This window comes from Lactuca sativa, chromosome 7, assembly GCF_002870075.4.
Source record: "Lactuca sativa cultivar Salinas chromosome 7, Lsat_Salinas_v11, whole genome shotgun sequence".
Lineage (NCBI taxonomy): Eukaryota > Viridiplantae > Streptophyta > Magnoliopsida > Asterales > Asteraceae > Lactuca > Lactuca sativa.
In genome coordinates this window covers 29589554-29603523 of record NC_056629.2, presented here as the reverse complement: position 1 = coordinate 29603523, position 13970 = coordinate 29589554, and the positions used below count along the sequence as shown (strand labels likewise).

Genomic DNA, 13970 nt, shown 5'->3' with positions numbered 1-13970 from the left:
AAAAAAATAATAAAATAAAATAAAAAATCAAGTGTTCCGGAACCATGGTCCGGAATCGTACTCTGAAACCATGTGTTTGGGAAAATATGGTTACTTTACAAAAAGAAAAAAACGATAGAAAAAACTTTGGTCATTTTTGTCAAAAAAAAAAGTCATTTATAATGGTTAAATTACTCATTTATAAGGACAAAAAAGTCATTTTTGTCCCTAACACTCCCTTAGGCCGAACAATGTGGTAATAATGAGGCTGGTGTTTACCAACAATCCAAGCCACATAGGATACCGACAGCAAAAACACTTCCACATTGAGGCTGGCGTTTACCACTTATACACCAATTTTTACATAACTTTTACAGGTCGTCATTCTCAAATTCCGTAAACGAACTTTAGGTCAAACAAAAGGGTGTCCATCATATTACCTGCCATTTTGAACCAATACAAACCTATATCTGTAGACCTTTTTTTTTTTTTTTTCAGCCACTGTAATATAAAAAGATAGTTTAATGTATTTACCTCAGTTCTTGTACACTCTACCATAATTTATATTCATAAGTTCACTAACTTTCTCTCACATATCCTCCCATTCTTCCTCCCTGGTTTGACTAAAAATAAGTAACAAGCTTTCCAGGACAAATACAGCTTCACAATGACTTTATTACCCAACAACCAACTTCTTCCTGTAACCTATTGTCTGTACACACCAAAAAAAAATAGGGTTATGATTGGGAACTTTTTTTAGCAATGTAAAAATAACAAATGAAATGTTTTCTTGTTTAAACGCATCCCCTAAAAAGAATTAATTAACAGAACAGAAAGGTGAGTCAGGGACGAGATCTCTCATTTGTGTAAAAGACATAAACGCCCTTTTCTCAGGAAAGTAAGTGAGTGTACCAGATTGTTTTGGCTTGAAGTTTTGACAAGATCTAACAAGATTTGATGTTCTTCCAATGGTGAAAGATTGTGTTCTGAATCATCTCCTTTCACAAGCAATAACTCGATTTCATTGGCTTGCATATTGTTCTCATGAGCAACAAACTAATTATAAACATGCATCGGTTAAGGCAAGAAATAGCAACATACTTTCATTGATTTGTTTATTACAAGTTATAAGTTATAACTACTTTTGTATTGTGTTTCCCTATTATTACAACATTGTACTTATTGGAAAGTATCATAAGAAAAATATTTGAAGTATAATGTTGTTAATAGAAAGAAATGACCAAAATATTGTATCAGTTTGTGAAAAGATTAGATGTAGAAAATATGTTTTACCTGAGAGATGTTTGTAGTTGACATGGTGGACTTGCAGCAAACAAATATAGTCTTCAAATTGGGCATATTTTGCTCATCCAATGATATGAGCTTCAAATGAATTTCCAGCTGGAGAATAGCATATAGTCATCAAAAGTTTCGAGTGTTGAATGAAATTTTGGGTGTGTTTGGTGTGATGGAATAGAATCACAAAGGAATGGAATACATGATTACATTCCATTATCATGTTTAGTTGGTTTGAAGTTGAAGGAATGAAATGATTGCATAATATTGCAAATTTCCATTCCATGACGGAATGTCAATTCCATTCCATCACACCAAACACCACCAAACTTACTTACCTTATCATCATTTCTTGGCAACTTTTGAAGATGATCAATCAGCTTTGAGATATGACCATTCCTCCCAATTTTACCACCACCACTACTTTGACCACCATGTCGCGTATGACTCCGCATTCCACCCCTACCCCATGCCAAAATCTCTGGACCATTTTTTCTAATTCCATCTCTCTCATTGGAAATGGCATCACAGATTCCATTCCCGCCACTTGATTGACCTCCTGACCATCTTTTGTACCTTTTGAGTTTGACTTCTGTTGAGGGCTCAGGCTCATCTGTAGATGATGAATATTTGTCTCCATTATCATTATCAGCATCGAGGTCGTTTTCGGAAACTTGGGGTTCGGTGGATTTTTGTCTTTTTCTTCCCCTCAGATTTCTAGGGTTTGACTGTGACCTTCTCATGAAGGCGGTGGCTGTCGCTTTAGCAGTTGCACGTTTTTTTCCTAATGCTTCCAGCTGGCGCCGAGAAGTTTGGGCTATGGATGCTTGGATCTGTCCAACAACATTTACCCAATTATAACATTCTACTTTCATTTTATTTTCTTATAATTATGACAATTGTATTTTGAAATATCTACACAATTATAGAACGTGAAAATTGTTATAATAAACAGATAAACGAAACTACAATCATGTATTCTAATTAAACCTACAAATAAAGTAATCTACACCTGTTTATTCCGAGCTTTTTCCTCTTCATGAAAGGCCAATTCCTGCATTCAGGCATCACATATTGACATCACAGTGAAGAATGAATAGGTAATAGGTTAAACACAATTACAGCAATGTCACCAGAGTTTTAGCAATTTCACTGATATAGATGGATAGATTTTTCAATTATAAGAAAAATAAATGAAAGTGCATTTAGTGATAGGTCATAATGTATGTACCTCTTCCTCATATTTATCAATGTCAGGATACAAGAGTGCAATCAAGGCATCATAATTAGGATCATCTCTCAAAGATCGGCGACTTGCACAGTGAGCACGACATGCAGGGCATTCATTGTTCCTGTTGCATATTGGTCAAAGAAAGTCAAAGATCATAAACAAAAAACAAAAATCAGATAAGCATTAAAACATTTAAATTTTCTAATACATACCCAAGTCTCATGGATTTGTCAATGCACTCTCTACAAAACCGGTGAAGACATTCCATAACCTTTCTGGTCTTCCGAATTATACCTATTGATGAAAAGGTAGTGGTTAGTGATTACAAGCTTTTTAGGGCTTATTTTGATGAGGAGGGTATTTACGTCTTTAAAAAGAAGTCAAAGTAGTACCTAAACAAATTGGGCACTGCACTTCCTTGCGAACATCAGCCAATTTTACATAAACAAATCTGTAACACAGTTCAAAAAGAATAAATTACTGAACATTCATAAGCATGTTTGTTGATTGAGTAATATCAATTTGAATACCCTTTTTAAAATTTAAATAATATGACACTTGGAGCAATATTTTGTGTGTGCTTTGAACTATATGCATTTTCAGAAACTGGAAGTGGCTACTTATCTTTTTTCTGATTTACAGAAGAACAGAGGCATTTTCTATTTCTATTTCTATTTTATTGTTGACTTAGTTACTACATACACCGATAATCAATCCATTGAGGGACTGCATATATGATTCTAAATATTAGCTCATTTTCTCATAGAAAATGATTGGTCCACAAAATTCCATTGAGGGCTTAGCCCCTCATATATATATGCAAGGACAAATTGTTCTACTCTTAAGTTCTGATACATTTTTGAAGTCAAAGATGAACGTATCCACAACACTGATAAAAATAATAATATTTAATTCATAAATTACATGTAGGTCAGATGAGATTTAGTGGCTTCCATGTTATATCTAGTTCTTCGTTGACTTTTCAATAAGTTCTCTTTGTAAAGACAAGTCACACCAGAAAATCAAACATTGCCTTTGCCTTTGCTTAGAAGCTATGTTTTGATCTTGATGTCAACCAACATGCATAAAAGCACCATCCAAATTCCAGTTTATATTGTGAAAAAGACGATCACAACCAATTTCCTCAGACAAAACACACCTAATTTTAAAATATAAAAAATATGAATTTAAAAATGGATTTGGAGAAGCAATCAGAGGGATATGCAGATAGCTACGGAATTTTCTTACACTGTTCGCCTGTTGACATCCAACTACTACTCTACCAGAATTAAGAACCACCGATAGGGTAAATCACCATTTAGTGAGACTAATAACTCAAATTCATAAAAAAAACATGCATATCTTCAATCGCAAGTGACTATACGAACAGTTAAAAGCACGCTGATCAAATTAATAATCACAATACAAACTCAAACAGAAACATAGGGCAAGTTATCTGTGTATATATAGATAGAAATAGAAAGAGAGAAGGCGAACACACTCGTCTTTGTCGCTGCTACTAGAGGAAGGGCTTCCATCGTCATCCGACTCTGCTGATCAAGCAAACCAAAATTCAAGTAATAAACACGAATGCGGATCAGTAAACCACGTAATTCGAACGTATAACTACTAAAATCAGAAATAGTTTACGAACAAACCTTCTCCCTCTTGTTCTACGTCGTCTTCTTCGGATTCTCCGGAAATATTCTGATTAGTACGTTGCAGCTCAACATCATCCTCATCTCCGGACAGAGAATCATCCGAATGCTTTTGAATAGGCATTTACTCTACACGCCGCCGGTAGAACCACCGAACGATATTGAGAGAGAGAGAGAGAGAGAGAGAGAGAGTAGTGTTGTGATACGCCGAATTAGCCTTTTGTATTACAATCAGAATGTTGGATTTTCCCAATTTCTACCCTCGACTTACGTGATAAATCATAAACGAGAGACACGCATGCATTTTTCGGGTTAAATGTGTAATTTTATATATAAAAATTATTTTTTGTATTTTCACATTTACTCCCCATCTAGTATTCCCGTACCAAATCATGGTTGTGGTCTATCGTAGTCAATAAAAGTGTAAAATTGGGGCAATACATTTCATTAAAATTGGGGCAAACATTTCATGGAAAGTTATGAAAGAAAAAAAAAATTAAGCGGAGGGCAGAAGTCTTGGAGACATGAATAGATTTCGAATGGATTAGGAGTATTTTAAAAGTAGATTAAATTTATAAAAAAAAAAACAATTTTATTCAAATTGGTTAAAGTTTAGAGATGTAATATAAGTTACATGTGTACAGAGTCATCGGGTGGGAACTTGATATGACTTCAGATGTATAGTACCCCAAAATCCCAAATTGGATTGTGTTAGCTTCAATCTTTGTCTCGAAGAACTTTGCCTTGTTCTAGCCGGTTAATAGGTCTTAAATTGGGTCTTGAAAAAACGATCCCAAATCGGGTACAAAAGAGTTTGTCTACCAGTCACATATGAACAATGGAAAATATAAAATCAATAATTTATTATTTTATTATATATATTAGGCGAAAATTCACGCGTTGCGCATAAATAAAACTACGGTGATTAAAATTATGACTAATATATTGTGTTGATAACAATAATATAATTATATTATTAATACATATATGGTAATAAAACTTTGTTTCTTCTTAGCTCTTCTTCCCCAATCTTATTGTTGAAATCCTAACAATCTAATCTACAACCATGAAATATACGCGTTGCACAATATAGTTATATATATTTTTTTAAGAGCAAACACATGCACCCATGCAAACTCTGTAATCATGTTCCTAATTCTATAAATTATGATTTAATAATTATACATGAAAAAATAATGTTAGTAGCAAAACAATCTTATAGTTAACCTATTAGTTTTATTAAACCTTCATATTTAAGTCATTGATTATTTTTACCATTAATTGATGATTTTATAAAACATTTTGAGTTGTATAAAATGTATATTAAACATATGTTGATTTCTATATATAACGAATAACAAATAGTATAAACATAAACACTACAACTTTTGATGATTTTATAGAGTATTTAAGTTGTGTAAATTGTATATAAAACGTATTTTGATTTTTGTATTTAATAAATAACAAATATATGAAAAATCATAAATACTACAACTTTTAATAACATAAAAATCTACAACATCTATTATAACATTTGTAACAAAAAAACTTATTAAACGCTTATAAATCATATAAAAATTTAAAAAATTTGTAACACCTTGTTTCCAGATTGGATTGATTTAGGGCTTCAAAGAGTCAAATGCATGGTTTTTGGGTAAAACCAATGCTCACGACGTGAGTCATGGAAGGGTCACGACGTGAGGAGTGATTAAATGAAATGTTGAATTATGATGAGCTCACGGCGTGAGGAATAAAAGCTCACAACACACAGTTCGCTGCAACTTAAGCCCATGATCTTTTAGGGGTTTCTTCGTATTTGAACCTCATAAACTTCATTTTAGGGTTCCTAAACAGCCTCCTTCATCCCTAAACTCAGTAAAACCCTAACTCTAGCCTTTCATTGTGATTCTTGAGTTTTTGGTGGAATATTGGTGACATGGAGAAGAAGATATCACCATTAAAGTATAGTTTCATCTTGGAGGTTCCATTTGCAACCTCTAGCTACACTTCTGGACCATTGTGAGTAACCAAGATCCAAACTTTATGTTTCCTTGTTGCTAGATCTAAGGTTTTATGCATGTTTAGCCATGGTTTAAAAGTTAGAGTGTTAGGACTCCATAAAGTTGGCAACTTTATGTATCCAAGGGGTCCTTTGGTGCTTATATCTTATGGATCTGAAGTTTGGAGGATGTTTAAGTCTATGCTTGAGTTGTAACATCCCAAAATTCAAGACCAAAAATTTCGTTTTTAAATAAGTTAATATAAAACCATATGTAATAAAACCGTCAATAATAATGTCTCATGTCAAAACCAGAGTGTCAATAATAAAACATAATAACATAAAACCATATCAGAGTGTAACCCCCAGGATCTTATGTGCGGAAATCATAGTGTGATGCGCTGCGATCAAGTCGGCTCCTTTCCTTTGAAAAAAAGCACCTGAAACCAAAACTGTAAACCGTAAGCACGAAGCTTAGTGAGTTCCCCCATCATACCACATACCACATAATACCATCGATATCTTTCAACCGGTATCCGGGGACTATTTCACCCCTACCACTATCACATAATAATATATCATAAACATACTGATCACCTACTAACACCATAAACATGTTGATTACATACTAACATATCATAAACAGACAGATAAGTGTTGCATGGGTTCTGTATACCCCTTCGGTATCTTTCAGCCGGTAACTTCCATCGGTATCTTTCAACCGGTAACTGCCATCGGTATCTTTCAACCGGTATCCGCCATCGATATCTTTCAACCGGTAACTGGGGACTATTTCACCCCTACCACAATCATACAATGACAAGATATAATCATACTTAGCTATATCTGGGATATTGACCTACCCTTCGGTCCTAACAACCGATTCAGGGAAAAACTATTCCCTGCTACTACCACTAATGCACATATCATATCACATAAGCATATCACATAAGCATATCTCATGAGCATATCACATAAACATACCAAGATAATTATCACAAAGACAATTATCTACCAACTACCCTTGTTGGTGGGCCGACATTGTGGCCTTAGACCCACCCCTACTGGAAGGTAACTCACCTCACACTGCTGAAGTCCCGTAGACACAATCCCACACTGTTGGATGACAGGTTCCCGAACTGTCAATACCAAAATAACACCCAATTAATAATTGGGTCCCAACACATAACCATAATACATACTTGGATAATTACTACATTACCCCAAGCTTGGCTTATTCAAGCCCAAGGCCCAATCTATAAGCCCAAAGTCAACTAAGAATCAAAGCCCAACACATGGCCTAATTTTCCAAATTGGGCCTAGGCCTATACATGGTCTCATTCTAAGGCCTAACATCATATAATCATTAAGGCCCAAACTATGGCCCAATTTTCCAAATTGGGCCCAAACCTCTTACATGGGCCTTACCCTCGGCCCATTAAATTACTCTAGACCATTTGCTTGATCTTGGATAACCCATTTAATAACCCAATCATCAAGGCCCAATAGAAAGGCCCAACACTAAACCCAAGTGAAATTAGGGTTTCACATAAAATGATGATTAGGGTTAAGTTTCCTACTTAACCCATTAAGGACTTAATCCATTAAGTCCAATATTGCTTAGATTAATTTCTGCCAATGATTATTATTTAATATTCCAAGTTATTAATAAGTCCCGTGTGTCTCGATTAATTCCCCAAAATTAGGGTTTTGATGGCATTAGGGTTTTCCAAACCCTAATTAGGGTTTCCAACCCAAATACTAGCCCATTTATCAATTTGTTGGGCTTTTAGATCAATTAGGGCTTTATTGGGCCTATTAACCCCACTAAAATATTATTAAGCCCATTAGGGTTTTATTGGGTCCATTAGAGTCCATTAAGCTTCATTGGGCCCATTTGAGCTTCTTTGGGCCCATTAGGGTTTCAAGCACCCCAAACGAATCAACTCCACGAGGCAAAGCACACTGCCACCCGACACGACGGCTGGTGGCGGCAGGAGGCGGCAGCCACCACCTAACGGTGGTGGTGATGGATTTTCTTCATTATTCCTATTTGTTACAATTACAATACCCAACCAATTAACACACGCATACCCTAATCTAATTACAAAACATATGCACACAAAAGTACACCCACCTGCGGTGGCACATGGCGGCATGAGGCGGCAGCCACTACCTCACAGTGGTGGCAGCGGTTCCTTTAGCTTCCAACACGCAGCAACACCACACATACCCATGAATACGTCTACAACCACCTCCCACGGTGGTTGGTGGTGGCGGAATGAAACAGGAACGACAGTCAAGGCTATTCCGGCGACACCCTTGTCCTCGTCGGAGGCAGCAGCGTCGGCGGAACAGCCGCATGGCGGCGACTGAAGCGAGTGGAACAACTGCTTGAGTACACAAATGGCGACGGTATCTCGAACGGAAGCGAGAGGGCAGCGGCGGAGATGCAACAGTTGCGATTGGAGAAGGCATGAGGTCAGCGATGCAACAACGACCGGTGGCTTGGGCGCAGTACTAGGGAAACGACGCTGAGATGGCGGAAAGGAGGTGGCGGCAACGATTGTGGAGCGGTCTAGCAAGCACACTGTGGCAGCAACCCACCTATCTTTCGTTTCCCGGTGGCCCTCATGGTCGTCGGCAACAAGAGCTTCAACAAGGTGTTGCGACTTCGACGACAGCGAGCAGCGGCGCCGAAGATGAAGAAATGGGAGTGACGGCTGGTAACCGAACATGGAGAGGGTGCGGCTGATACACTTGGTTCTAGGGTTAGGGTTTCTTAACCCTTAAATATCGCACCCATTAGAACTGTGCCATAATGGCACTTCCAGCCCCTCCATCACCTTCTTCTTTCAATCTAAATCTGAAAATTACCAACTGGCCCCCTCCTCTTCAAAACCCTTTCAAAGAAGATCCATATTTTACCTTTTAGCCCCTAACATTAAAAATCTATTGCAACTTAGGTGTATAATTTACCAATTTAACCCCTGCTTCCATAATTCTTCACAAATTCGATTCCTAATTTACCAAATAACCCCTTAGCCCCAAAATCTCTTCAAATGAAGTCCCAGAAGTTACCATTTAGTCTCTGCCTTCATAAATAATTATAAAATGAGTCTGAAACTTCTACTTTTAACCCCCAACTTCTGAATTGCACCAATTAACTCCTCGAAACCAACACCTTGCATATATAATTATTTATTTTAGGGCTACCATTCATTCATTATTTTGTTTATTTATTTAATAAATAAACCGGGTGTTACATGAGTGATATGATTGTTTTAGTAATTATGTCTATGTAACAAACAATACTTAGTTTCGGGGTCCTTATTTTGTATGGTCATGCATGTTGACCTTGAATCTTTGTACACTTAGGTTGACTATGAAACAATGTTAATTGTTGTTGTGATATATAATAGCATTTTTGGTTATATTATTTTCCTTGTAAACTTGTTTGGACCAATTTAATATGCATGGACAAATGGAAACAAAACAAAACACATAAACCATAATACATTAACCTTTTGGAAATTAGATAATCCAATTACACCAATACACATTAACCAAAACACAAAGACTACAACTTCTTGCATTCAGACACCCATCATACTCACAATAAGACCACAAGTACATTAACCCTACGATCAAGACAATACTATTATACGTGGAATCCAAACAATACATTAACCCTAAAATTTAATCAACCATGCTTCAGGTAATGAATTGCAAAAAGACCCCAACTGAAAAAAGTGCTAATTTATGTATCCTTGCTTGCATTGTAGCTTGTTGAAGGGATTGTTGGAGCTTGCTTATAGACCTAAGTAACCCATGTATCACTTCCACCGATCTAGGGCACATAGGCTCATCAAACCACCCAATCCAACCGTATCTTCTCTCATTACAAACACAAGACCAAAATCTCCTTCTAGGGTTGCGATCATAGCATGATGTGAAGATAACAAGATCTCGATTTCCACATGGGCATATCAACATTCTTTTGCGTTTCATCCGTTTTTTCTTACTTCATAGTAGTTGAAGCAATGGGGGAAGAAGAGGATACTATAGAAGAAATTCAAAATGTTTGCAAATGGCCCTTTAGGTGAAAATGACGAAAACGCCCTCATGTGCAGGGCATATGGGGGCATCTTAATGGTGCTTTAGACGAATATCCAACCTAAGGGCCATTTGCATTCAATGTTTGGTCCGTAGGTACCAACTTAGGGAAAAAAGTTCCGTAATGACCATTTTAGGGAAAAATTGTAATGTTAAAGGACCATTCGTTTAATTTACTAAAAAAAATCCAAATAACTTTCTTTCCAAGTTAATTTTCTATGCTTTTTGAAATGAGGAGGGTTGAGAAAAAATGACGGGAATGCAATTCTTTCAAATCATAGCGGACATAATCACGAACTTTCCTCCAAACTATTTTCACCTTCATTTTGATCGTTGATTTATCTCGATGTTCTTCTTTTTACGATTTAAGGGTTCTCTAGAAAATTTCCTCGGGATGTTGATGCCCATAAAGAAACGTAAAAAGGGAGATGAAATACATGATCAATTGATGGATTTTGTTGGAAACTTGGAATTATAATTTAATCAACTTGCTTGAAATTAACATAATAGGACTGACTATAACTAACATGAAAAATCAAGGGATAAGATCAAGTCAAATGCATTTTTCCTTGACACTCTCCACACTAACCAGGAGCTTTTCAAAGTTAATGAAAATTTTCATGCAAACTGTTTAGAGTTCCATAAATTCAAATACTAAACAGCCAACGCCGCTTCAAAATTAACAAGTTCTAAAATCAAATTGTTTAAAACTCCATAACCCGCAATACAAAATGAAACACAAAAAACAACCAACACCATTTGTCTTCTTCCAATACGTCTTCACAAATTATAGTTTTGATAATAATCGAAAAAATTGAAAATTTTGCCAGTATATCCATTCAAAGTGTCAAGTAATTATAAAACTGCTATAATTTCAATTAACAGAAAATAACATTGCTAGTGCTCAATGATTTTTTCCCACATAGAACACTAGATAACCATGATTGAATTTATATTTTAATCACCACCTACTTCATAAAACCTTACCTAGTGCAAGATTAGGGCAAAAAAGACATTGAGTTCTATTGTAAATATTGCAATAACGGAGAAACATAAATCAATTTCCTATAAGATAATCGAAGGAGGTTAGAGAAGAGACGAGCTATAAGAGACTAGAACGCACCTCAATGAGTCGATGGTGGTGTCGAGAGGCTTGATGACGACGTTGCGGTTTATGAATGGCCACTTTTTATAAAATAGGGGTTTGTTTCAAGCGCAAGGGAATTGAATTTCATACTTTAGCCAGTATCATTGTATTATTTTTTCCATATCATACTTCTCGAACTCATGTGGTTTTCAGATATGTTATTTATACATATATTCATAATTTTAAAACATATATGAGATATTTTAAATTTATAAAATAATCAGAAATTTAATTTAAAGAATATTAAAATAGATATTAATTATACTTAAGTGTAAAATATTCAAACAAAAATAAACCAATTTTTTTAGTTATATACTCTCGTTGAGAATAAATATTGCTTTATTTAAAGTTTATTTTTGAATACAAAGTAAATTAAATTAAATTAATCATATAAATAACCCATATAATAAACTTGTTAACAAATAATTCAAATTACAAACATATGTTTCAAAAATAATAACTGAAAAATCCATATACTAGGTTTTTTTTATAGGTGTAGTTTAGGGGTGTAAACGAGACAAACCAACTCGTAAGAAACACAAGATCGACTAGGAAAATACTCAAAATTAACTCGGCTTTAATTGAGCCAAACTCAAGCTCAAGCTACTCGAATACCTTATAGAGCCGAACTTGAGTATTAAAATACTTAGCTCATAAAACTTATAAACTTAGTCGAGTTTGCTGTAATTTACATATACGTCACTTATGAATCTTCATTGATAGCATAGATTTAGAAAAAAAAAAGAATACTAAAATATTAACACAACACAAACTAAACTAACGGCCTGATGATCTCTCCGTGACTCCGTCCCAATTCCAAACCCAAATACATCCCTTTATTCGCTTATCCTTCGCAATTTGCCACCACGCCACCGCCACTTACCGGCCGCCACTACACCATCTCTACTTGTCACCGCCACTACACCATCCCTACTCGTCACCGCCGCTCCACCATCCCTAATCGCGGGCCTCCACTTCACCGAAGGTTGCTGAGAAGTGAGAACGACGCAAGCTTCTCGTTTACAAAATCGACATCGAAGCTGTAACTGAGTAAGTCCAGATTCCTTCATTTCGTTACTTAGACCAATTCTTTTGGTTTTCACAATTGATTTCGATATATAACTGTAATAAACTGATTGTGGTTGTGTTAATGTTGTTAATGGTTTACAATGGTGGTTTGGTAAATGACATTTGCAACGAACGCACAAAGCAAAAAGGTAACAAACAAGTAAACTATGAACACCTTATGATGTTTTACAATGGTATTGGGTCGTATTACAGAAATATTGCGTTCGCTTCTCCGAGTAGTCGTCTCTGCACAGTCGAAATCAACTCTCATCCCGACCTCCATTGCAGCATTGAATTCGAAATCTTCTCAGTTGACATCTTCCAGAGCCTTCGCGGCAAAGAAATCCAAATCCTCGGGTGCAAAGGCGGGCAATAAGAAAGCTCAGCCTAAATCCAAATCCGATGTGAAAACAAAGTCGAAACAGGATGAGGCTGTTGGTTCCTCCGTCGATGATGCAGTTCATGATCTCATCTCGGACGAAAGAAACCGGAGGCGCCTCCTCGATGAAGATAACATTTCGAAAATCTGTATATCATACATTGAGGATTTGAATTTGATGTGGATTCATTCCATAACTATCCGCTTTTTTTTTGACATACAGTAGGAAGAAACTGGAGGAGGTGCTGCCGGAGGGATTACCAGTTGGAATGGAGAAGGAGTTTGATGAGTCAATAAGAGAGTAACTAGTAAGACACAGCTTCTTGGATCTGCGAGATAATTACAGGCGTATTGTTGATCCACCTTTGCAATCTACTAACAGCAAAGGTTTAGGTGTGGTTTTAGCTTATTGCTTCTATGAAACATTTCCTGTTTCTCATGAATCTTGTTTCAATCTCAGGTTTAAGTGTTGAGAAGCAAGTTAATCAGTCAGATGTATTTCTTGTTAATTTGCAGGATTTCTTGAAGTACAATGAATCATCTCTAATGAAGCTGCCTTGTAAGAAGTTATATACAGGCAAAGGCCGATACGTCGTGAAGCATTCTCAGAGGAAGGATGGAAGAAGTTATATTTTCTTGCAAATGGAAATGGTTCAGAAATGAGATGGTTGCTTCCCTTCATGCGATGAAGTATGCATTCCATATTTGCTCAAAGCATGCATTCCATATTTGCTTAGAATCATCATTGTAAATGTAACTACACTTTGTTTATTAATCTCGTCCTTGTCTATCAAGAAAATAATAACAAAACTAAACGACAGCATCTTTAAAATCGTAGCAGTATTGATTATACGATCAACGCAACAAAACTGTTCATATGCACAAGACACAGACAAATACATACCTTGGGACGTTGAATTATTGATAGATAGTTTCTCAAAATCCAACAATGCTCGCTTCACTGGTCTTTCATTGACTTCAAGCCCTAATACACCAGAACATAAGAGTAGTTATCAAAAATAGCAGCTTCAACCATTGATGAGTCTCCATGCAGCTTCGAAACAGAGATGGGATGGTTTTCAGGAGGAAGAGCGTAA

The 13970-nt window shown here is 36.0% G+C and overlaps 2 protein-coding genes across 7 annotated transcripts; one reads left to right on the top strand and one right to left on the bottom strand.

Moving 5' to 3' along the window:
* Positions 1–363: 363 nt before the first annotated feature.
* Positions 364–4387, bottom strand: LOC111884675 (putative E3 ubiquitin-protein ligase RING1a). Of its 3 annotated transcripts, none has more exons than XM_023880983.3 (10): positions 4165–4385; positions 4008–4059; positions 2899–2957; positions 2719–2800; positions 2507–2627; positions 2288–2329; positions 1614–2108; positions 1273–1380; positions 892–1035; positions 392–691 (listed from the first exon to the last, which is right to left on the bottom strand). In XM_023880983.3, the coding sequence occupies exons 1-10, from the start codon at positions 4286–4288 to the stop codon at positions 656–658; spliced, it is 1263 nt and encodes a 420-aa protein (XP_023736751.1). In that variant the 5' UTR covers positions 4289–4385; the 3' UTR covers positions 392–655. The 3 variants fall into 3 exon arrangements, with proteins under 3 accessions (XP_042752355.1, XP_023736751.1, XP_023736753.1); XM_023880985.3 differs by having other exon boundaries at positions 4008–4056; positions 4165–4383; XM_042896421.2 differs by lacking the exon at positions 892–1035 and having other exon boundaries at positions 364–691; positions 4165–4387.
* A 7562-nt stretch (positions 4388–11949) lies between these two features.
* On the top strand, positions 11950–13705 carry LOC111884678 (uncharacterized). Of its 4 annotated transcripts, none has more exons than XM_023880993.3 (4): positions 11950–12643; positions 12708–13022; positions 13097–13260; positions 13390–13705. In XM_023880993.3, the coding sequence occupies exons 1-3, from the start codon at positions 12577–12579 to the stop codon at positions 13168–13170; spliced, it is 456 nt and encodes a 151-aa protein (XP_023736761.1). In that variant the 5' UTR covers positions 11950–12576; the 3' UTR covers positions 13171–13260; positions 13390–13705. The 4 variants fall into 4 exon arrangements, 2 of the variants coding, with proteins under 2 accessions (XP_023736761.1, XP_023736760.1); XM_023880992.3 differs by having other exon boundaries at positions 11954–12643; positions 13097–13266; XR_002847855.3 differs by having other exon boundaries at positions 12150–12476; positions 12637–13266.
* The last annotated feature ends 265 nt before the right edge of the window (positions 13706–13970 follow it).

What these genes read in the sequence shown, in the direction of transcription:
- LOC111884675 (XM_023880983.3), bottom strand. Translation starts at nt 4,288, where the DNA reads ATGCCTATTCAAAAGCATTCGGATGATTCTCTGTCCGGAGATGAGGAT. An exon ending in CGTAGAACAAGAGGGAGAAG is followed by an intron (nt 4,060 to 4,164) that starts GTTTGTTCGTAA and finishes TTGCTTGATCAG; the next exon opens with CAGAGTCGGATGACGATGGA. An exon ending in GACAAATCCATGAGACTTGG is followed by an intron (nt 2,628 to 2,718) that starts GTATGTATTAGA and finishes AATATGCAACAG; the next exon opens with GAACAATGAATGCCCTGCAT.
- LOC111884678 (XM_023880993.3), top strand. Translation starts at nt 12,577, where the DNA reads ATGTTGTTAATGGTTTACAATGGTGGTTTGGTAAATGACATTTGCAAC. An exon ending in CGAACGCACAAAGCAAAAAG is followed by an intron (nt 12,644 to 12,707) that starts GTAACAAACAAG and finishes GTCGTATTACAG; the next exon opens with AAATATTGCGTTCGCTTCTC. An exon ending in AGATAACATTTCGAAAATCT is followed by an intron (nt 13,023 to 13,096) that starts GTATATCATACA and finishes TTTGACATACAG; the next exon opens with TAGGAAGAAACTGGAGGAGG.